Genomic DNA, 23,721 nt, shown 5'->3' with positions numbered 1-23,721 from the left:
AGGAGGAGGAAAAAACCACCTCAACCAAAACAAAGAGAAAACACACCCAGGAAGCAGCGGCTCTGTCGCAGCCGAGGTTTCCAAGGCTACTGCGAGGCTCTGGCCAGCTTGGAGCAGGGCTGCCTTTGGGTTGATTTTGTGTGAGTTCTAGTGCGTAACCTGGTCAAGAAGTTCTGTGCTCAGCTGTGTGTGTTGGATGGGGATTGCTGAAGGAGTTGTTGTTTTTAATGCGAGGTGAAGGGACTGGATGATGAGAGCCTTCCTAAGGAGCTCAGAGGGGTGTTTTCAGCTAAAACCACACACCACGACCATCGGCCGGCATGAAGGATCCGACATCGTCCTGCAGGTAGGGGCAAGGAAGCTGAGTGGTGTAAGTGAGTGGTGGTTTGGAAGCAGGGAGCGGGATGCCCCATGGCAGGGGGTGGAACTGGATGATTTAAAGTCCTTTCCAACCCAAACCATTCTATGATTCTCTGCACTGTGGTCATCAGTGCAAAGCATATGGGTTTCTAGCCTGCCTATGCTGGATGTCCAGCAAGAAGAGGGGACATTGCAAATCAGTAACCAAAGCAGAGCTGCATTCCAGCATGTTTCTGTGCTTGCCTCTTGGTTGCCAGTCTGCAGGTGTAGCCCAGCATCACGCAGCCCTCGAATTCACTGCCTCGGACAACAGCTTCTGCCTTCAGGACCTCAACTCCCCCCATGGCACCTTCATCAACGGCTGCCAGGTCCAAAATGCAGCCGTCAGAGTGAGCCCGGGCGATATCCTGTGCTTTGGCAAGGGGGGAGCAGCCTTCGAGCTGGTGGTGGATGGGGCTGCCCAGGTAAGGATGGGAGCTGCTGCCCAGGGAGCAGGAGCAGGCTCCCAGGCTCATCTGGTTTATCAGGGACTGTAGTGACAGGACAAGGGGTGATGGGTTCAAACTGAAACAGGGCAAGTTCAGGTTGGAGATAAGGCAGAAGCTCTTCCCTGTGAGGGTGCTGAGGCGCTGGCACAGGGTGCCCAGAGAAGCTGTGGCTGCCCCATCCCTGGCAGTGTTCAAGGCCAGGTTGGACACAAGGGCTTGGAGCAAGCTGCTCCAGTGGAAGGGGTCCCTGCCTGTGGCAGGGGTTGGAGCTGGATAAGCTTTAAGGTCCCTTCAAACACAAACCGTTCTATGATTCCCTGATCCTTGGAAAAAGATGAGAGGGCAGGAATGAAAATCTTGAGCTCCCTCTGCTGAAGAAACTCAGGCAGTTTATTAGGGGAAAGGAAAAGGGAGAGGATTCCCAACAGGAAGCTGGACATGAGCAAATGTAGGTCTGGAAAATGTTCTTTTTTTTTCCCCTCTATTTGCATTTTATGTCTCCTCAAAAATGCTTACTGACAGAGAAGGTGAGTTTCAGCTCAAACCTTTAGAGCAAGTGAAAAGGTCCAGCCCTGATGGATGCTTTGCTTGGCAGCAGCGTGTGTAACTGGAGCTATCATGGTCTGTGCAGCAGGGCCAATGCATCACAGCGATTTTGGCATGCAAGAGATTGCAAAACAGCTGGGAAAGAAGGTGGTCGAACGCAGTGGCAGTTTCCAATCTCCAGGAAAATAACTGTCTGTGGAGGTTGTTGAGCCTTTCGGTTATGAAACAGTTAAGGATTGGTGAGTTCCAGTGTTGGTTTTATTATCTGGGCTCTTGAGGAAGCCAAGAAAATAGATAATAAGAGCCCAAGAATATGCGTGTGTAACGTGCCTGGTCGTGAGGAGTCCTAGAGCCTGATCTCCCAGCAAAGAAAACTCACTTGGAGCCTGTACATCCAGATATGCAGCTTTGGAGGTCTCAGCAAGGATCCCAGCACAGCAAACAGACCTGCTGCCTCCAAAGCTGGCCAAGAGAACTGTAGAAGATGCTCAGCTGCAGGATGAAGCCAGGGCAGTGGAGTGCCAGTGCTGGTTGGGTAAGACTGGTTTGTGCTGGAGGAGGGAGCACTTTAATCTCTGACAGTGTATGTGTAGGATGCACACAGGCCAGTAGTTTTGAACAGTGATACAGAGGAAGCCCTGGGAGTACTTCTGCATTGCTCTGGGCTTTGTGATCTTCTTCTGGTGGAATAGCTTTGAAGCCTGACCCTGCTGACTGCAGAGTACATCACCTCAGCACTGCACCCTGTGAAGTGTTTGTGGTTCTGACACAGGGAAGTCTCTCTCTTTTCAGCAGCGCGAGAGGAACATGTTGTAACGATGAGTGACACGCAGAGAGGAGTCACATCCCTGCGATACCCTGGAGCGCAGAACAAGTGCCCACAGGGGCATTGCAGGTGCTGGAGTAGTGGGAGAAGAGCTGGGTGATGGAATTCTGCCTCCAGACCAGGTCCAAGGCCATGTTCAGCCTTTGTAATTGAAGGCTACGTGTAAGCAATGTACGAGACCTTGGTGGTGGAAGCTCTGCTCATAAGGAGGACAGCAAATAGCAGCATGCAAGGCCCTGCGTAAGGGCTGATAAATGCAATGGCAAGGTAGGAGTGCCACAAGAAGCTTTAGATCAGCACAGAAAATGGGACAGATGGCAGGGTAGGAGCTGCGAGCCAGGAGAGGTGTGGAACGAGGGCTTCCAGGTTCTGCAAATGATGGTTGGACATCATGGTAGACATTTTGGTGGACATGGTGGACAATTATGGTTGTCAAATCAAGAGGGAAGAGCTCCAAAAGCAGCAAAGCCCAGTATTTCAGTTGTGTTCCAGCAAAGCATTTGGGCTTCCTGAGCTAAATCTGACCCTTGGGCAATGGAAATGGGAAAGGACTAAAATTCTGCTCCACCTCAGATCTGTGCCTGGGTTTGGGGCTAAAAACCTTCACAGACCCTTGCTGATAACACTGTCTTTTTCCACCGCAGGTGTCTGATCTCCCCATGAAGCGTCGCACAGGGTGGACTGGGCAGGTCCAGGTGGTTGCAGAGCCCAAACGCTCGACTCCTGCATCTCCTGGCCAGCTCCCCTTGCTGCAGTGGCAGCATCCCTCTGGCTCTCCAGGCAGATGGGCTCCTAGAGCCACCAGCCGTGTGTCCCATCCACTGCTGTGGAAGCGACCCAGGAGCGCCTGGGCTCAGAGCATGGCCACCACCATCTCTCTGGATGCTTTCAGCAGGACCTCAGCAGTGAGGCCAGGTACTCCCTGATGCAAGCATGGTGGTTTATAGCCTGATGTCCTCTCTGAGCAGCTTAATGTTGATGTGAGTGGTGGCAATTGTGATCTGAGCATTGTTAACTACTGGGTGTGAGTCCTTGTCCAGTGGAGATCCATGTTGTGGTGCTCAGTGGCATTTGGGTTGGTAAAGCAACAAGCTGTGACATGCGAAGGGGAATGCCATTGCCCCTGCGTCTGAGAGGGACTTTTCCTCTTCCTTTTTCCTCATGTGTGATGACTAACTCTCTCTGCACTGGTGATTCATGCACCTATTTCCATCTCCTGATTGAAGTGGTGTTTTTGTCTACTTTGAAGCACAGTTTCTGGCTGTCATGAGTGCTGGAGCTTTAAACTAGGTCTGTAGTTGATATGCTTTTGCAAATCAAGTATGAAATGGTGATGGAGCAGAGGCAGAGATTGGGGGAAGAGTGCAGCTGGAGATCAAGGCTTTTGCTGCACATGGAGTTTGTTACAGCTTCATATAGAGTCCAGTGGTTTTCCTAGTTTAGGGTTGAGTCTTTTGAAAAGTCATAAGTAATACAAGAAATCTGCTAGAAACCTGGAGAGGGGCTTGGGACAAGGGCCTGTAGGGACAGGAGAAGGGAAATGGCTTGAACCTGCCAGAGAGGAGACTGAGATGAGCTCTTAGGCAGAAGCTCTTCCCTGTGAGGGTGCTGAGGCGCTGGCCCAGGGTGCCCAGAGAAGCTGTGGCTGCCCCATCCCTGGCAGTGTTCAAGGCCAGGTTGGACACAGGGGCTTGGACCAAGCTGCTCCAGTGGAAGGGGTCCCTGCCCGTGGCAGGGGTTGGAGCTGGATGAGCTTTAAGGTCCCTTCCAGCACAAACCAGTCTGGGATTCTATGGATATAAAGTCAGTTGTGATATGTTGAAGTATCACTGGTGCCCCAGAGCACTGTGCAGTCCCAGCAGCATCACTGAAAGCTGTGTGCACAGGCAGAACTTGAACCTGCAGTGAAGGTACAGCAATGAAGCTGCTGCCTTTGAGGCATTTTTGGTTCCCAGAGGTGTACTATGGCTTGCTATTGTGCAGACTGTTTGCATTCTAATTGTCTTTTTAGTGCCAAATAGTTGGTTTCTCTGCTGGTTGTGACCCAAAAGTGTAAACTAGTCACTGCATTACAGTAGTTTTGAGACGAGTGAGAGTGATGCTGCAAGAAGCGTTACTTCTGCCTGCTCATGCTGATGTTTGTTGTCATCACATTTGCTCTTTTCAGTCTCAACCAGCGTCTTGAGTGATGGAGAGAGTGGCATGGGGAGAACCCCTTCCCTGGGAGCTCAGGATACAGAAGAGAAGGCGAAGGTGATGCTGGGAATGGAGGTGTGAGGGATGCCGACCCAGTCCTGGTCCTTGGCAGAACCTTGCCTAATGGTTGTATATCGAACCACGGGTCCCTGCAGAGTCTGCTCTCCTGGATGGGGACTGATGTGTGGATGGAGGATGTGGGCACATCCAGGGCGAGCAGGTCCCATGTGGTTGGTGGCCAGGAGTTGGTCTCTGCTGGTGTTGTGGTAGCTCCAGGCTGGCAGATGGCACCCTTAATCTCCCCACAGGGTGAGAAGGAGGAGATGGGTCCCCTCTCTGGTTTGGAAACAGAATCGAAGCAGAAAGATGCAGCAATAAGAGATCTGCAAGAGGAGACTGCAGCGATGGCAAAGACCTTGGCTCAGGTGGCAGCGAGGAACGAGGTGGAGCTGACCCAGAAGCTGCTTGCCTTTGACCAAGAGCTGGAAGCCAAAGCAGAGCTGATCAGAGCCTTGAGGGAACAGGTACTGAATAACAGCCTGTTGTGAAGAGGAGCTTTTGCTGAAACCAGGTTCCTGGCAGAGAAAAGGTGATGGAATTCTGGGGTGCTGTTGGCATCACTGCTGTGTCTGCACTGAGGTGAGATGCTGTGCGGTGCCTGTCTTCCCAGCAGTTTCCCTTTCTCTGGAATGAATTGAAGGTGACCCTATCTGAAGCAATGACTGCTGAGAGTTACTCAGAGATGCTGAAGAGTAACCCATCAGACCTGGAAGCCTGGATAACAGGTAGGAAATGGCCTGCCAAGGAACATGGGCAAATCTGTGTTTTGCAGATCAACAACCTGGAGAAGGGTTCGAGCCAGGTTTTCAGCCATTCCCTTCATGAAAGAGACCTGGAGATTGGGAGGCTGCGGAGAGAAAGCGAGAAGTTGAAGCGGGACCATGCTTTGACTACAGGTGTCATGTCCTTGGGGCTCGGGAGGAGCATGAAGCTGTTTGGGACTGGCTCTTGATAATGAGCGAGCACTGGCAAATGATTTATAGTGACCCACAGAAGTCTTCTGGCCTGGTTTCTGTGTCCTGAAGCGCGGTGTGAGTTGTGGATGGTGTCTGATGTGACAAAGTGCCCCTGGAGCAAGGGACAGTGTGGGGATCATAGGCGGGGAGTGATGGGACCAAGGCACCCTGGTAGGGGAAAACAGCCTCACGTGGTGATCAGGGGAGGCTGAAAGTGATGTTGTTCAAGGGCTGCCATGCACACTGGTGGGGAGACCTGACCCCCAAGCTGCTGTGGGCCTGCATGTGGCTGCAAAGGCCACCCCAAACCAGAAGCCTTTCCCAATGGCTTCTGTCCCTGCCTTTATCAGGCACAAGGAATGCAGCTGGTGCACAAAGCATTGGCTTTTGTAATGTATTCAGATCAGAACCAGAAGTGTTCTGCCTGGTTGCACTGGCAGAGATACGGGAGCAGTATGGGCTCTTGACAGGGAGGAGGCGTCGGAGACATGGATCTGACATAGTCAAGCAGCAAACACGGATCCCTAGGAGCTGCTCATCCCTCTGGGAGTATGTGCTGTGAGGCCCCAAGGAACTTGTTAGTGATGTTAGCGACTTGTTAGTGACTCTTTGACTAACTAACTAGTTAGCTAGTCAAAGAGCAGTGTCCAACACAGCATGCCAAAAGCTGGACCTGCTTCCCAAGGTGAATGGCTGTTGAGGAGGTAGGATGAATGCCCAGGGGTTTTGGCAGGGATGCTCTTGGGTAACCTATGTTCTATGTTCTCCCAGGTCTAGTGACCAGCCTGCAAAGGGAGATTGCCGAGAAGGAGCAGAAAATCCAACAACTCCAGCAAGAGGTTGAGAAAGTGAAGAAGGAGACCAGAGCAAAGGACAATCAGCTGACAGTGCTTTCTGCCAAGGTTGACAGCATGATTCACATAGGGGTCAACATGGGAAAGCTGAGAAGGGTCACACTTCTCCCTGTTGTAGCAGCTGTTTTTGCATGGATATTTATTAGGGCAATTGTAACCCAAGGGTCCTGGCTGTGTGCACATGGAAGGTGCAGAGCTATACCTCTGGCCCTGCTGTGATGAGGACACAGAGCAGTGTCACCTTCCCCAGCTGAATCCCTCTCCTTGTTCTGCATTCAGGTGCTGTGTGCCCTGGATTCCTGTGAGCACAGTAGCCGTTTGTACTCCTGAAGTGCTTGTGCCAAGATCCTCCTGAGGAGCCATGGAAACCCCTTCATGTGGCTCCCTGTGGCCCAGCCTGTTTTCCCCCTTTAAACACAGCAGGTTGTTTCTCTGTGTTTGCAGCTCCCTCCTCAGCTGGCAGAGCTGCAGCATCTGCATAATGAGTGTAGAGCAGTGCTCCAAAGATGAATGATGTGCCCTGCTTCACTGAGGAGCAGCCCTTTTACTGGTGGCAAGGGGATGATGTGCTCTTTTCATTTCACATGAGCTTGACATGACCATAGGTGGATGTTGCTGGGTCCCCGGACTGGCCACACTCTGCTTAGGCAGCTCATAGTCAAATGTAAGGTCCTTTGAAGCAGATAAATTGCTGCCAGCAAAATGAGTTGTCTGGGTCCTAGATCTCTGTTCAAGCTCAGTCACCCTGAGTGCAGTGTGGTCAGAGTGTGATATCCTCGACTTCTTTGGACACAGAACCGAAAGGGGCTACAGGAAACCTGGAGAGGGGCTTTGAACAAGGGCCTGTAGAGACAAGCCAAGGGGAATGGCTTTAACCTGCCAGAGGGGAGACTGAGATGAGCTCTTAGGCAGAAGCTCTTCCCTGTGAGGGTGCTGAGGCGCTGGCACAGGGTGCCCAGAGAAGCTGTGGCTGCCCCATCCCTGGCAGTGTTCAAGGCCAGGTTGGACACAGGGGCTTGGAGCAAGCTGCTCTAGTGGAAGGTGTCCCTGCCCGTGGCAGGGGTTGGAACTGGATGAGCTTTAGAGTCCCTTCCAACCTAAACCATTCTGTGGTTCTTTAAGCACTCAAGCTGTTATGTGCAGTAGGGGGACCAGGTCTCCCAGGTAAGCATCCTGCTCTGGTGGCCCAGGCTGCTCGTGTTGAGGCAGAGAGTGTGTCCCAGAACATCCTTCTGCATTTTCCCCTGCTCTGTGGATGCAGGAAGATCCAGAGTGAGACAGGAGCTGCACACACAGGCTTGCAGGAAAGGGTGCTCCGGGCAGGCAGAACAGAACACAGATTCTCTGAATATCGAGCTGCAAAGCATATTCTGACACAGTGATCAGCCTGGAAATGTCTGTTAATGTCATGTTCAGCTATGGATGTTCTGAGGTAGCATTTGTTTTCCTGCATCCTTCCCCCGTCCCTGTTCTACCGCTTCTAAGGCCAGAGTAATTTCTCCCTGTCAGCTATGCCCTGCAGATGTTTCTCCACCTCTCAGCCAGGTGATGCTTTAATGGTGATGGTTTCATATAGGCAGTTCTAGGCATGGATACTCTTGTGATCTGATGCCTTGGCACTTGGCCATTCCATTAAGATCTAAGCACAGAACTTGGCTTTAGCACTCAAGTATCTGTTGACATTTGCTGCAGTATCTGCCTGCCCTGATGGTGTTTCCCTGTGTTGCCATTCATTCCAGTGCTGTAGAATCCGAGAGGAAATGAAGCAGGAACTCAGAGAGCGGGAAGTAACGGCATGCTGGAATGTGAGTCTGAATTCATTTGGAGTGATGGAGCACACGGGAGAGCTGCAGGAAAGCATCATCCAGGGAATAATTAACTGAGCATTTTAAGAGAGGTGTTTTGAATCTGGTTCATGTAAGAGAAAGTGCATAACGAACTGAAGAAGCATTAATCGTAGCACTGGATTGCAATGCAGGCGGGTGCAGTCAGAAAGAAGGGTGGAATTCCACTGGGAAGTCGATCGAACCAAAATAAATATAGGCAAGAAGGAAATTCCATAGCACACAAAATGGGATAGATGGGGAAAATGTATGGCTTACAGGTTCAAGTCCTCCCAAGAGGCAATGCCCAGCCTCTCTGGTGAGACCATCACCATCATGGGACTCTTGCAGCGCATCAAGGAGCTGGAACAGGACCTGAAGAGGCTGCAGGGGGAAATCCAGAAGTACCTCACTGAGCAGGAGAGCATCCAAAGCCAGCTGGCTGAGAAAGCCAAGGTAACAGCCTGGGTGTGAAGTATGTGGTGGAGCACACGTGTCATGTGGGATAGCAGCAAGCCCTGGGAATGCAGGATGTATGGAGAGTGGATCCAAGTGTGCATAGCTCTTCCACAGACCCCATTGGGAGAAGCTAGGTCAGGCAGCAAACCGTAGGGTAGAAAGTTGAGGATGGATGATGTCCAAGGAGGAAAAGTGGCTTTAAGGGTCTGATGCCACAAACCCACCCCCTGCCAAAGGGTTGCTGCTGCTCCCCTGGTATTGCAAAGCCACGCTTGGAGCCGGCTGATGCGAGCAGCGTGCAGCTGGGGCAGGAGTGCTCAGGATGCGATTCCAAGGTATTGCTTTGATGTGCAAATGCTCTCGTTGTTGCAGGCTGAGGAGGAGCTGAGGGAAGCCGGAGCCAGGCAAGCTCTGCAGCTGCAGGAGATGGGGCGCAGGGAGCGCCTGCTGCGAGACGACCTGGCACGGGCCAAGCAGCAGGTAGGGATGGGAGCAGGGATGGAAGCAGCAGCAGCAAAACCATGGGGTTACAAATAGGGAAGGTCATTGTGCTCCATCCAGTACAGGCAAAGGTACAGAGTCCTGAGCACCAAACCCTGGCACGGGGCTTAGCTTGTGGTCAGATGCAGTGTGACAGGCTTATCCACAGGATTTGTGTAGAAGCTGTAATAGGATACAGAAATGCACTATACTCTGTGTAATCATAGTTCTCCTGTCCAGGACCTGTGCAAACCCTCCTATGTGCCTCTGCAGAGACAGCCCTTTGCAGAGTAACATCCTGCTACATCATCAGGATAAAGCCGTGCTTCATGCAAGAAGGAGGTGCCACCTCCCCAGCGTGGAGTCCTGTTAGCTGGAATTTGTTAGGAATCCCACTCCATGAGAGGCCCAAAAAGCTCTGAGGAGTTTGATCACATGTTTGGAAAATAACCCTGGGGTTTGTGCAGAGCAGACCCCAAGGGCTGATGGAGGCTTTTGGGTCTGCCGTGCGGGTTAGCACAGGGATGGATGGCTATGGAAGCACCAGCTGCAATGCAGAAAGCGTAATACATAAAGCATAATACATAATGCATAAAGCACTAAGCTGGTGGGAATGATTGTTGTTGTCTCCTGCTGAGGGGCTGGGGGTGGCATCCCCCACCTGCCCTGGCTGTTTCAGAGGAGGAAATAAGTGTCAGCCATGGGAAATCCCTGCTGGAAAGTGGGATGGAGTATCCGCCTGGCACAGGCAATCTGTCCTGTGCAGTGTGCACCAGTCCTCTGACATGGGAATCCTCCCAGAGCAGTAGAAGGGCAGCAGGAGACATCCAGGGCATTGTCAAGGGATGTCTGGAGGAGGGCAGGTGCCGGCATGAGGCCTCATGTTGGAGATGGCAGACACCGGGATACCCTTGGCATTGATGGGTTGGGCAGAGCAGACCAGAAGAGAGAAGTGATCAGTGATTTCTGTTCCCCTGTCTTGATCCTTGCTGTAGCTGGAGTCCTTCAAGACCCAAGTGATGCGAGTCTGTTCTCCAGCAGCAGCAGGGAAAGCCATCACAGAGCAGCAGGTGAGTTTGGATGCCAGTGCATGGAGATGGTGCCTTCAAAGCCTGGCATGGCTTGAGACAGTCGCAGTGCCTGTTACGTATACTGGTAGTGTCCAAGCCTCTCCAGGTCATAGGTTGTTCCACAGCTATCCCAGGTTAACAACACTGCTCTGTGATATGAAGGAGATAGGATTCTTCTTGTGCTCCCAGCTTGGATGGGGTCAGTGGGCTCTACCAGGGGTCTGACATGGCTAAGGGTGTGCAGCAAGCCCCAGTTGCTCTTCGCTGGGACAATCTATGGTCCCTCAGGTGGAAAGGGTGTTAATATAGTCCCTTGTTCTCTTCCTTCTGCTTTGCCAGGTGATAGAGAAGGTCAGACAGGTCTGTGATGAGAGCCAACAAAGTCATGAGAGAGAGAAGTGTTTGCAAGAGGAAATAAGCTCCAGGCTTGCAAAGGAAAAGGAAGTGTCTGCAAACGCCGAGGTGTTCAACAAGTCCCTGCAGGAGCTCCAGGTCAGCCTGTTCAATCTTGGTGATCAACTGGCAGGAGATGAGCAATACAGGGCATTTTTCTTGGCCTGAGTATAGGTCAGAGAAAAGGGAGGCTGTGTCTGGGCACCAGTGTGCAGCAATCCATATCCATGAGAATGAAGGCCCAAAGTGTGAGTTGGAAAGAAACATGAGGTGTTGCAGAAGCGTGTCTGCTCCTGAGCCTGCTGGGAGTCATTCCCACCAAGGATAGCATAGAATGGTTTTGAAGGGATCTTAAGATCATCCAGTTCCAACCCCTGCCACGGGCAGGGACACCTTCCACTGGAGCAGCTTGCTCCAAGCCCCTGTGTCCAACCTGGCCTTGAACACTGCCAGGGATGGGGCAGCCACAGCTTCTCTGGGCACCCTGGGCCAGCGCCTCAGCACCCTCACAGGGAAGAGCTTCTGCCTTATCTCCAACCTGAACTTCCTTTGTTTCAGTTTGAACCCATCACCCCTTGTCCTATTGCTCCAGTCCCTGATGAAGAGTCCCTCTCCAGCATCCTTGTAGCCCCCTTCAGACACTGGAAGCTGCTCTGAGGTCTCCACGCAGCTTCTCTTCTCGAGGCTGAACAGCCCCAATGTTCTCAGCCTGTCTCCATACAGGAGGTGCTCCAGCCCCTGATCATCCTCGTGGCCTCCTCTGGACTTGCTCCAGCAGCTCCATGTCCTTCCGATGCTGAGGACACCAGAACTGCACACAGTGCTGCAAGTGAGGTCTCACAGAGCAGAGTAGAGGGGCAGGATCCCCTCTCTGACCTGCTGCTCACACTCGGGGGTGCAGCCCAGCACAGTGAAGCTGGGTCATGTTCATTTCCTCATTAACCAACCCATATCACCCCATGAAGTGTCATACAGAAGTGTTAACATGGCTGTACCCAGGGCTTTTCAGGGCTGTTGTGTTCATTGCCGAGCCTCAGCAGCCCATTGATCCAGCTTGGTCACTGGGTGCGTTTGTTCCAGGCTCACCTGAGCAGGTCCTGCTGCAGCGCCAGCCTGCGAGGGGAGCTGGGGAAGCTGGAAGCAGTGCGCCTGGATCCCTCCATCTCCACCATTGGGGTGGCAGCGATGGAAATGGCACGTGTGCTTCTGTCCTGGCTGGAGGCAGCAGAACGGCTCCTGGCCGGCGTGGGGATGGACCTGCACAAAGGTCTGTGTCCTGCTGGTGTCCCTGGGAACAAACCTGCTCCAGGTGGGATGTCCTCCATAGCCTCTATAAAGGAGACAGAGTCCAGTGTGAGCTGGGCTTGGGGGTGCCAGGCCCCCAAGTTGGTGCCAATCTCAGGCAGTTTGGGCAACTAAGAAGCCTGCTCAGGCAGCGTGCATGCTCCTGTTGCTACCTCTGCAGCACTGTCACCCAGCTTGGTGTGACCTACCCCCACAGGGCTCTGGGGGGGGTTGTCTGTGAGGTGCAATGTCTGCATGGGCAAACCCCATCTACTGATGTCACGGTTATGCCATCAAAGTGGGATTTGCCTTAGTGGCATATGGGAAACGCTTGTGCTGGCGGAGATCTGAACCCCTGTCTCGAGGTTCCACATTACTTTGTCTTCGTCTTCCTGGGCTGCCTGTGTTGTGGTGTTTGGCAGAGCAGTTGCATGGAGTTTGTTAGGTGAATGGTGCATGGAAAACACAGCAGCTGTGGTAGGAAAAGACCTTTAAATCCAGTCCAACTTTTATCCCAGGACTGCCAAGGCCACCACTAACCCATGGCACTGAGGGAATGGGAACGCTTCCAGGGACAGTGATTCCACCACTGCCTTGGGTAGCCTCTTCCAATCCTGAGCACCTCTTCACACAGCACAGGTCTTTGTCTGTCCCCCACATTGTGCTGTAGAGCACTGCAGCAGAGCAGTGATGCCTCTAACAGCAGCATGGAACAGGGAGCATCACTTCCATGGCAGCATCGTTGTCACAGTGCAGAGCCCCATGTGCTGGGTGGCAGTGGAGTGGAGCTGGGTGGTGGTCCACTGCTGAGGGTGCAGGAGGAGCTGTGAGCCTGCTGTGGGTACCAGGGTGGTGATTATAGCACCAGCAGCATTGTGCAGCAGTGAGAGAGGCTTGGCTCTTGCTGAAGTGCCAGGCATCGAGAAGATGGGGAAATGCAGCAGGGTGAGTGACGGGAACACAAGTCTCTGGCTGGGAACAGGCATCTGGGCTCTGTGCAAGCTGCCTTCCACCATGTCTCGGCAATAGCAGCCATCTCCAGGGGTGGGAATGTGCTGCAGCTCCATAAGTGCAACAGGGAAGCCCTCAGCTGGCCCCAGGAGCCTTTCCAAGGGGGTCTCTGAGCCTGAATCCCAGAGCAAGGGGCTATGAGGGGCTCCAGACTGGTCAGTGAGTGAAAGGCACAACTGCTGCCCATGGGTTTCTCTGACACCAGCACAGCCACTGCCCTAGCCTGGGAGGGAAACCCAGGTCCAGCGTGTTTCCTGGGTATCCCAATGAGCACAGGGAATGACTGTGTTCCCTTCTCCCTGCTGTCTATGGACCTCCACCACCAGGTGAGGGGATTGAGGGCCAGCAGAGGCCAAAGTGATTTTTGTAAGGGGGCGAGCAGCCTCGGAGGATGCTCCAGGAGCTACCCATGGGCTGTGTGAGCACCTTGTATAGTGAGACTCCATTGGCTCTTGCAGGGCTGTTGGCTGCTCTTGAGACATTGGTGGAAACCAGTCTGGAAACTACGCAGAGGAATCAGACGTTACAGGTACAGACACATGTCCGTAAACCAAGGTGATTTCTGAATAGCTGAGGTCTCTGGGTCTGTAGTAAATGCAGGGGAAGGGTGAAGATGGAGCCAAATGTCAGCATGTTGGTATCCCTAACGGGGCAAGCATGGACAGTATACCCCTGCATGGAACTGTTTGTGAGTGAATAAGTAGGAGGCTTATGTCTTGCCCTACTCCTAAGGTGCTTGCTGTCAGACCTCGGTATCTGTTGTATCCCTGTAGGCACAATTAGAGAAGGCTCAGGAGTCACAGGCAGCTTTGCTGCAGGAGCACACAAAGCAGCTGGAAGCGAAACATGAGCAAGTGCTACAGCTGAAAATCAAGCACATTCTGCTGGAGAAGGACAAGGAGAGCAAGGAGGTATGGGGGCACTGGTTTGTCTTAGGAAAATGACTGCTGGAATAGATGTCTATAATAGTGTTGCCTAGCAAGAGGAAGTCTTTAGCCTCAAGTTGTCTGGATGCAGTCCCATGAGCCCAGAGTACCCACTGGGAAGCGCGAGGAAACAGCAGAAAGCAAGGAGCACCATTCAGATCCTTGAGCTTAGGAAGGCATTGCGTTGTCTGTAGTGAATGGAGTGCAAGTAAATGGAATGGGGACAGTGTGCTGGTGTGTCTTTAAGACAGTTTCTAACGTGCTTTTGTGTCTGTTGCCTCTGGAGTTGCTGTTTCCCAGTGTTGAGTTCTCTAAGGAGGCGGGTAAGAAGCAGCCGAGCGGCTCCTCCTTCACCTCTGCTTCACCTTTTCCTCATCCTTTCCCTCATTGCGTTGCCTTATGTCCTGCTGAGCTTTTCCCCTATAACTTGTCCCTGCTCCAGAGCAGGGACCCTTCTGGCTGCTTTCCTCCTTGGAGTCAAGGTCTTTTCCCTAGTGATGCATGTTATTTTCCTATACTGGAACTGTGGGCTGTCAATTCCCAGCTCCTGGAGAGCGCCATCACTGAGGAGAAGAGCAAGTACAAACAATCCCTGGAGGAAGAACAGAAGAAGATCCAAGACCTGGAGAGCCACCTGAGGAGCATGGCTGAGGTCAGTGGCCTGCATGGAAGGTAAAGCAGAACTGCTCACCCTTGGAATGAGCACATCTGAAAGTGCTCTATAGCATATTGGGCCATCAGTGGTTCCCTTCCTCCCCAAATACACCTCAGTGCATATCTGCAGGGAGAAAGGTGGCTCCCTGCAAGCTTGGTACCTTCATTGCCGCTCATCTCCTCGTGTAGGCTACAGAAAGAAAGTCAAAGGAGCAGGAGGCTGCTGACTGCAAGCTGCAAGAAGCTGTGCAGAAGCTGGAGGAAACCACAGTGCGAGAGGTAGGTCCAACACCCTGTGTGCAGGCAGAGGACTTGGCTGGATGTGCTTTCAGTGAAGAAGGCTTCTCCAGTCCCCGGTTGCAGGGCGCTGCAGCCTCCCCTCTCCCTGATATCCTTCCCTTCCCTCTGTCTTTCTGACCACTAGCCAGGAGAGATGGTGCGGATCATGACCCCAAAGGAAAACACATGCAGTGCTTCCAACCAGCATCACTCATCCTTGTTTCCTAGATGGTGTTACAGCAGCGGGTGCTGGCACAAGATGAGCAGCTCAGGACCCTTCAGGAGGAGAATGAGTTACAGAGACAGAAACTGCAGGGAGAAATAGAGGAATACAAGGAGCAGGGCAAGCAGCACGCACTGACAATTGTGGCTTTAGAGGAGAGGCTGCTGGAGGCCAAGGAGCAGCAGAAGACACTGGAGGAGGAACACACAGCACTTGTGGAGAAAATGAAAGGTAGCTGCAGCGTCTGCACTGGGAACCTTCTTGGCTAATGTGAAGCTGATAGGGAGCAGTACATTTGCTGCTATGGAAAGCATTGTGTGTGATATTGATCTGAGGTTTGGCAGAGTGAGCTCAGTGAAGTTCCTGAAGAAGCTGTTTCACAGGGCGTTGCTGTCTGTGGCTCTGGGGACTGTCAGTAGCATGCTGTGGTCATAGACAAGGCTTTCTCACTGGAGAAGGGTTCTTTGCCCTCTAAAGCAATGAGACTTTCGGCTGCACCCAAGCAGAAGAGATGCTGAGCAAGGATGGATGTGAGGAACGCTCTAAGAGCTGTTAGAACCATCAACGTTCCTCAGTCTTCAAAGGAGGAGGATCTGACATTTCTTTTCCTTCTTCTCATGAAGGAAAAGATATGTGTATCAGAAGCAAGGCAGGCCAAATGTGTGTTATAAAGAAGTAACTAGCATTGCTGTTCTGTCCTGCAGCATTTCAGGATGACACTTGCCAGGCACCACCGGGGGCTTGGCTGGAGGTTTGTCCTGCTGCAGAGTCTCACGGCTGTCTGTGGTAAGCAGTGCTTGATGGTGGTGCCTTGTTGAGAACAGATACCCCCAGGAGAGCTTAGGAGAGCTGAAGAGGATGATTGCAGCTTGTTCTGAGCTCTTATTTGTCTGTGATTCCCTTCCTCAGGAAGTTCAGGGAGGAGCTGGTCATGGCACAGAATACGCTGCTCTCCAAGGAGGCTGTCATCACTGGGCTCACCAAAGAGCTTGCAGAAACCAGAGCCAGGCTGACAGACCTGAGAGGTGGGTGAAGTGTGGTTTCCACCTTCCCATCCCTCTTCTGGGCAGTAGCAAGGTGGACTCATGCAGATAATGGGAAATAGGTGCTGCCACCCTCAAGCAGCACTGTTGTTGTCCATCCCCTTTGGGTTGGTGAGTTCCTCCCTGTCCTTGGCTAAGCAATAGTGGTGATGGTGGGTGAAGGTAACTGGGTGGAGATGGGGTGAGCAAAACTGAGGTATCTTTCTCAAAATGCCACTGGCGGGCTCCTTTGAGCCTAAGTCATCCTAAGCCTTGCCTGGAACTCCTCAGTGGACAGCATGTGCTTTAGGGAGGCTGTTGTTCTGCAATCCAAAGGGAAACAGCCATAGCAAGTGATTGCTCTGACCTATGTCCATGCAAAGGGACTGGCTGTGCAGTGATTTAATAGAGCAAGGTCTAAGGGGACACATCCATTTCACCAAGAACTGCAGATCCCTCAGGGCTGGGCAATGAGACAGCCAGAAACCCCTAAAGCTCTTGTATCCCAGGCGAGCTGAGTGAGGAGCACAAGGTGGAACTGGAGCAGAACCTGACCCGGCTGAAACGCCAGGAGCAGGAACTCAACCTGCTCCGAGAGAAGCTATCCCGGATGTCCAGCCTGGTGGAGAAGAAGGATCAAGCCCTGGAAGCAGCTGCTGAGGAGTTAAGGTACATGATGCTGTGGCTGGATGCTTAGCAAGTGCTGTTCTGTAGATTCCCAGCGGCTGATGGCATTTAGGTATCTCCCGAGATGCAAAAGGCACGTGGGAGTGAGAGCACTGGATTGAAGCAATGTTGTCTCTATGGAAGTGCCATGTGAACTGAAACGGGGCTTTAGCAGAGCTTGTGCTGGTGGACGTGTAACTAAGTCACTTGTAACTAAGTGAATGTTCCCACTCACACCATGGTAGTCATTGGTGGTGCTGCTCTCCGCAAGCTGTTTGGGCAGCCTTCATCTGTCAGGGTGTCCCACAGTGGTCTTGTCTCTTGGCACAGGCAGGCCCAAGCCCACTGCCAGGAGCTGAAGGATGCTCAAGAAATGGCAAAGAAGCCAGAGGCTGCTCCTGCGACACCAGCACAGGCAGGAGAAGCTTCTAAGCAGATAAGTGCACACAGAGGCTGCTGAGGTCTGGGTTTGCTGAGAACATCCATAGTGCATGGTGTTTCTCAGCATCGTAGAATCAACCAGCTTGAAAAAGACCTTTAAGATCATCAAATCCAACCATTCCCCAGCACTGCCAAGGCCACCACTAACCCATGGCACTGAGGCCTCATCTCCACAGTGTGTGAACACTTGCAGGGATGGTGCCTGCAGCCCTGCCCTGGGCAGCCTGTTCCAATGCCTGAGCACCCTCTGGGGCAGGAATTGTTCCTCAGCTCCATCTAAACCTGCCCTGGTGCAGCTTGAGGCCGGTTCCTCTCGTCCCATCCCTTGTTCCTTGGGAGCAGAGCCCAGCCCCTCCTGGCTCCATCCTCCTCTCAGGCAGTTGTAGGGACCCATAAGGTCCATGGCCAACCTCACGCCTGCTCAGAGCTGGTGCAGGATCTCTGGCCACCCTTTCCCTAGCCAAGGGCTGCAGATGCTGCAGCTTTGCTACAGGCTGATGAGCTGATGTTTGCACAGCACTTTGGAACTGGGAAGTGTTGTGTGTGTGCTAATGGTGCTATAATTGCCAATTAGAAGGGACAGCAGCCTGCATGTGGAACCATCTGCAAGCACTGCCTCCTTCCTTGCTGAGCAGTCGATGCTGGCTGTATTCGTGCCATCCCCGGTGCTAGGGAAGGAAAGAACAGAAAGGTGGTTGCAGCAGCAGATGGAGGGACTATAGGAATCGTACATCCTGTACCACAGCAGTGGCAGACAGCGTGCCAGCAGGGAAGGCTGCAGTGTGGGGGCCAAGCAGTGACTCACAGCCAGCTGACAAGCAGGAGGTATTGCTGTCCTGTTCCACATGTGGTGATGGGGAGCGTTGGAGACCCAGCCAAAGCCGTGGTTCAGGAATTAGCCACCTCTCACTGAGCAGTACCAAAAGGCAACGGCAGCCAGACCTGGACGGGCAGTTTGCAGCCATCAGTAGCTGTGCGCAGGGCTGCCCTGTCCCAGGTTTTGGGATATTTGTCATTGTGCCGCAAGCTGGATGGGGCTGGAATGGGGAAATCATAGAATCAAAGAGGTTGGAAAAGCCCTTTAAGCTCATCAAATCCAACCATTCCCCAGCACTGCCAAGGCCACCACTAACCCATGGCACTGAGGCCTCGTCTCCACAGTGTGTGAACACTTGCAGGGACGGTGCCTGCAGCCCTGCCCTGGGCAGCCTGTTCCAATGCCTGAGCACCCTCTGGGGCAGGAATTGTTCCTCAGCTCCATCTAAACCTGCCCTGGTGCAGCTTGAGGCCGGTTCCTCTTGTCCCATCCCTTGTTCCTTGGGAGCAGAGCCCAGCCCCTCCTGTCTCCATCCTCCTCTCAGGCACTTGTAGGGAGCGATCAGGTCCCCCCTGAGCCTTCTCTTCTCCAGACTGAACCCCCCAGGTCCCTCAGCCGTTCCCCATCACACTGTGCTCCAGGCCCTGCACCAGCTCCGGTGCCCTTCTCTGGCCTCTCTCTAGCACTTCAATGTCTCTCCTGTACTGAGAGGCCCAGAATTGAAATGCATGGGTCTGGTCTAAAAATGAGTAATGCCTGAGGTCATTCATAAATGCAGGCTGCAGAGTGAGTTGGGATGTGTGCATTGAGGAATGTAAATGCGAAGCCGAAGAGCAAAATGCTGCCATGGCCATTCAGAGCTGTGCACCATCCCTCTTCTGGCTCTCTGGAGCTTTTCCACCACTTATGTCCTCACCAGGGTGCAGCTGGCTCAGCAGAGTGTGAAAGGGGTCTCGGATGCTGCTCTTGTATCCCCACAAATCCACCCAGAAGGGTGTAGAATGAGATGCTCTGAGTGACCAGTGCCTGTCAGCAAGGCTGTGGTTCAGCCAGGTTGAAGCTGAGCTCATGCTGAGCCAGATCAGCGTGAATGAGGACTGGCTGCTCTGCCTCTTCCAGGAGTCAGAGTTGGACTTGGCTGACCTTGGCATGAGATGCCGAGGCCTCAGGCATGAGGAGACGATCCAGCGCCAGCGGGAAGGCTTGGCTGAGCTCCGGGAGAGGGTGAAGGTGCTGGAGAAGAGGCAGTCCTCAGGTAGGGGAAGGTGCATCCATCTGGGAGGAGGTGGTGTTTGCAGGAGAGGTTTGGAGGCAGAGGTGGAAGTGAGCAGGTGCCTGGCGATGTGCATGGCCCTTCCCACCCTCAGGTGCTGCGCTGCTCAATGTGAGAGCAGCTTTCACCCAAAGGAGCCGATCTCTGAGTATTGAGGTCTTGCAAGTGCTGGATATTGTGAGAATCTTCTGCTTGGCCAAGCTCATTTTCTCTCAGTCCCTTTCCATCGTCTATATCCCTGTATTGAGAGCACTATGGTGAAGCAGCACCATCTCCATTAGAAGCTGCAAGTAGAGGAGCTGTTTGTGGTGTGAGCTCTGAATGCCCATCTGCAAAACAGGCTGGGGAAACCAGTGGCCAAACCCTGGAGTAGCAGTGTCTGCAAGGAAAGCTGGTGCAAGCTCAGCTCCAGAGCCCATGCATCTCTCCATGCACAGTCACCATAAGAGGAAACCTGGCAAGCCTCAAAAGCAGCTGAGAGATGAAGCCTCAGCATGCCATACAGAGAGTGGGACAACTCAGTGTTCTTTTACCTCCAGCTGCCACGATGAAGGGTTCAGAGCCTCTGGTGGTCCTCACAAAACACTTAGCAGAGGAAATAGTCCAGAGAACAGGTCATGAGAAGGAACCCGCACCCGTGTCAGGGCCAAATCTGAAGGCCACCAAGGTAAGGAGGTAGTTTGTGATTTGTGGTGCTTGGGTTATGGTGCTTAGTTAGAAAAGTGCTCTCTGTAATAGAGAGATTTCAGCTTTCTAATATCTAAGAAAGAAGCCAAAAGGGGAGAGGGGGAGGTAGAAAATCTGGCAGCATGTGAGATGCTCAACCCAAAGCCAGGCATTCCATGGGCTCCATTGGTCTTTCCCTGTTTGTGCAGGTCCCTGGCTGTGTTCCTAATGGGGGCTCACACAGGGCAGCGAGTTGGGAGATGAGCGACACGATAGACTTTGGTGAGAAGATGGTGAGTGAGTGATGGACATGTTCAAATGGTGCTTGTAGAGTGTAGGTGGTCTTCAAACACACCTCAGATGTAACGGTGGGGGGTGTCTCTTCCCACCGAAAAGGGCAGGAAAATGTCCAGCAGTGAAAACGTCCAGCAGGGAAAATGGGTCATCCTGAAAAAGGAAAAATATCCAACCCCAAAGAGCTGTGCAGCTGGGAGCTGAACCCCAGGCTGGTCCGGAGCTGCGAAGTGAATACCAGGCTGGTCCGGAGCTGGGATGCACTGCGGTGTACCATGCCACATCCCGAGTGCCTCCAAGCACACAGCGCAAAGCAGCCACAGTCAGGTGTGGGTTTAGGAGCACCTGGCAAAGCTTGCAGAAGGGAAACACTCCCTGAAATGAAACACAGGGAAGTAAACGGTGCTTCCCGTGTGACACTGGCATCTCCTGAGCTGGGCAGGATGGAATCAGATGGCTGAGTGGTGGGATGCAGTAGAGTGGAGGAGTTGGCAGGGCAAGGAAATAATGCACTCCCTGCTCTTCCTTGCAGTACCTGGATGCAATCAGTGCTCTGGGAAGCCTGATGAAGGTGGAGGAGCTGTCAGGAATGCAGTCTTTGAGGCACCTTCCTCCAGAGGAGAGGGGAAAAGCAGGGCTGCAGAGGCAGAAGGACCTGGAGCTGCTCTGTGACAAGATCAGGAACCTCAAGAGTCGCCTGGAAAGAAATGAAGAAAAGCTGAAAGAATACGAGTGCAGAGTGGAGCAGCTGAGGTACTGAGAGGCGAGGTGACCATTGCAAGCCATGGGTCTGAGTGAGACCTAGTCCTGGATGCTCTGATGTCCTGGAGCATCATGCCATGGAGAGTGGATGGCCCTGGCAGGGACACCAGCATCATACGGTTTTGCTTGGAAGCTGTTGCTCCCAGGCAGAGCCTGGCTTTGAGGGGTTGATGCAGTTGACAACTTGTCCCTCCCATTGTGCACAGGCTGAACCAGGCATCCCTGAAGAGGTGCCAGGAGAAGGTGTCCAAACTGGAAGAGGAAGCCTACAGAGAGGCAGAAGAGAAGGCTCTGCTGCAGGAGGCACTGGAGAGGACACAGCTCCAGCTGAACCAGGAGAAGAGGCAGCGAGCAGCCAAGCTGAACAAGGGGAGACCACGGGAGCAGGTGAGCAAGGACCCATGAGGACAACTGGAACCGAAGGTCCCAGTGCCTGAGTGGTCAAAGGCAGGTCACGATGGTCAGCAAACACCTCCAAGCTCAGTAGTGCTGATAGAGGAAGGTGAGGGATGCACAGCCAGAACACTCCACTGTTGGTAAGATGCCCAAGGCAAGCCCTGCAGGCAGAAGGGATGTGACACTGGTGTTATCCAGAGCTGTGCAGAGGTTGGGAAGGTGTGATGCCCTCTGGTCACTTGGTTGCGCACAACAGAGGTAAGGAGGGTGTGAAATGTCCATTGTCACAGATGTCTCCTCTCATGGGTGCAGATGCATGATGTTGCACTCTGAAATGAGCACTCTGGAGGCACTTGGTGAATAAAGAGTGAGAATTGGGGTGAGAGATCCATAGGGCTGAAAGGTGCGAAAGCGTTGTTGGCTCTGGGGATGTCTCTCATGTGGGGCACCTCATGAGGTGCTTGCTGCAGCCAGGAAGGTGAAGGAGCCCAGTGTGCTGTCTCAGCAGAAGCTGTGAGCCCACTGGAATGTGCTTCTCTAGCTCCTGTGATCCGTTAGGAATGCATGGTGAGTCTGGTTGCTGCGTACTGCAAGTGGCTGTGCCCTTCTGCAGCCCCAGGCAGGCAGATGCCAAGCGAAGAGCTGGATGCTCCATGTGATACCAAACTCCTGCACTTCATGCAACATCCATCAAGCACCTGGGATTCTGTGGTCCATCTGACCACCCCAAGAGGTTGGGCATCCTGCGGCCTTGCTGCTTAGCTGCACAGTAGCATTCCCACTGCAGGAGATGGAGGGCAACATGAATGTAGGCAGCTGTATAGAGGGGTCTGGGCCATGAACATGGTGTTGATGTCTCTCTGTTCTGCAGCCTGGAGCCAAGAAGCCTTTCTGCTTGGACAAGCTGAAGGCCAAAGAGTGCACAGCAGAAGCTGTCAAGATGGGAAGTGCATAGAAGAGGCCCCACGCGGGCCTTTGGTAGGTGAAGGTCTGCAGTGGGAATGGGTCATCATGCTGTGGACTTCCTAATGTCAGATGTGGTACAAGGCTTTGGTGCATTTTGAGGAGCCCCTGTTAGAATCCCATAGCTCCAGGGCGTGCTGGTGCAGGACCTTTTCCTGCAGTATGGGTCCCATGGTGTGTGGTGGGATCTACGGCAGTAGAAAAGGTGGTGTGGATATAGCCTATTGTATACGTTGTGTGTGTAGATACATGTGTTTGAATAGAGCTCAATGTACAGACCATATGAGTGAAATCAGTCGTCTGGGTCCTGTCCTGTTGCCTCTGAAGCAGCCTTGCTGCATAGCCCACATTGTCCCTTGCAGTTCCACCTCCTGTGTCCTCCTGTGGTGCTCTGGGGAGCTGGAGCACAAGGCATGGTGCAGAATGGAAACAGAGAAGTGCATCACTGACTGGAGCCACAGTGAATGTCCCTGGGAAGGGAAGTGGGAAGGGAAGAAGAGTAGCAGCCCCTGGTTTCTGAGGAGCAGTGATGTTCTGAGGGAAACTGGGAGCTCTAATGCTCATTGGCCCTGCAGCCACTTTCCTTTGCTCAGAGCAGCCTATGCAGAGTTCTCTGCAGAGCTTTCCAGCAGAGGATAACGTGGATGTGAGCGCAGCCTCTTTGGGGTTTTGTTGGTATTTGTAATAGAAGTCAAAGGTTGGGAAGCAGCACAGAGGGGCTGAGGCAGGAATCATAGCATCTGTGAATGTGCTGCTGGGCAGCTGTGGGCATGACGTGGCTGATGCCTCATTTCTGGTGCATTATGTGGTTGGTGGCTGCGCCGCAGGGCTCTGGCCATGGCAGTTTTCCCTCTTGATGTGCTGTGGGCTTCCAGCTGCGTGCTGCCCCGGGCTGATTTTGGGGCAAGGCATGACCTGGCTCCCTTGTTCAGGTTCATAGGATCATAAGGGTTGAAGGGACCTCTGGTCCTGCCCCTGCCAAGGCAGGGCCACCCCGAGCAGGGCACACAGGAACGTATCCAGGCGGGTTTGGGATGGCTCCAGAGAGGGAGACTCCACAACCCCCCTGGGCAGCCTGTGCCAGGGCTCTGCCACCCTCAGTTGAGAGATGTTCTTGCTCATGTTGAGGTGAAACTTGCTGTGGTTTAGTTTGTGGCCATTGCTCCTCATCCTGTCACTGGGCACCACTGGAAAGAGTCTGGCACCATCCTGCTGGCATCCACCTTTGAGCTATTGATGTGCATTGATGAGATCCCCTCTCAGGCTGCTCTTCTCTGCACTAACCAGGCCCAGCTCCTGCAATCTCTCCTCATGAGAGAGATGCTCCAGAGCTCTGAGCATCCTTGTGGCCTCGGCTGGACCCTCTCCGGCATCTCCTTGTCTCGTTCTGAGGAGCCCAGCACTGGATATGGTTGACAATTCCCGGCCGGGCTGTGCTGCGGTCATCTCCCGCGGGTTTGCCTGGTGGGGTCGGGCTGCTCCACGATTCCCGATGCCGAAACCCCGGGGATAATGGATGGAGCTGGACGGAGC

General features: G+C 53.2%; 1 protein-coding gene across 1 annotated transcript; it reads left to right on the top strand.

Moving 5' to 3' along the window:
* Nucleotides 1-250: 250 nt before the first annotated feature.
* Nucleotides 251-22,180, top strand: FHAD1 (forkhead associated phosphopeptide binding domain 1; the record flags this gene model as incomplete). The annotated part of the gene is made up of 27 exons (XM_080630998.1): nt 251-346; nt 618-824; nt 2,865-3,135; nt 4,388-4,473; nt 4,725-4,940; nt 5,249-5,372; nt 6,204-6,334; nt 8,026-8,091; nt 8,461-8,565; nt 8,941-9,048; nt 10,044-10,118; nt 10,458-10,610; nt 11,592-11,778; nt 13,265-13,335; nt 13,580-13,717; nt 14,277-14,384; nt 14,576-14,665; nt 14,894-15,119; nt 15,593-15,674; nt 15,798-15,913; nt 16,420-16,579; nt 18,884-19,089; nt 19,647-19,774; nt 19,983-20,066; nt 20,600-20,820; nt 21,036-21,198; nt 22,097-22,180. 27 exons carry the CDS (start codon nt 251-253, stop codon nt 22,178-22,180), a joined length of 3,702 nt encoding a protein of 1,233 aa, XP_080487124.1.
* Between the last annotated feature and the right edge of the window lie 1,541 nt (nt 22,181-23,721).

Source organism: Psittacula echo (genome assembly GCF_963264785.1).
Source record: "Psittacula echo genome assembly, chromosome: 17".
In the NCBI taxonomy this organism is placed as follows: Eukaryota; Metazoa; Chordata; class Aves; order Psittaciformes; family Psittacidae; genus Psittacula; species Psittacula echo.
The sequence above is the reverse complement of the archived record's forward strand: the minus strand, read 5'-3'. Positions and strand labels throughout refer to the sequence as shown.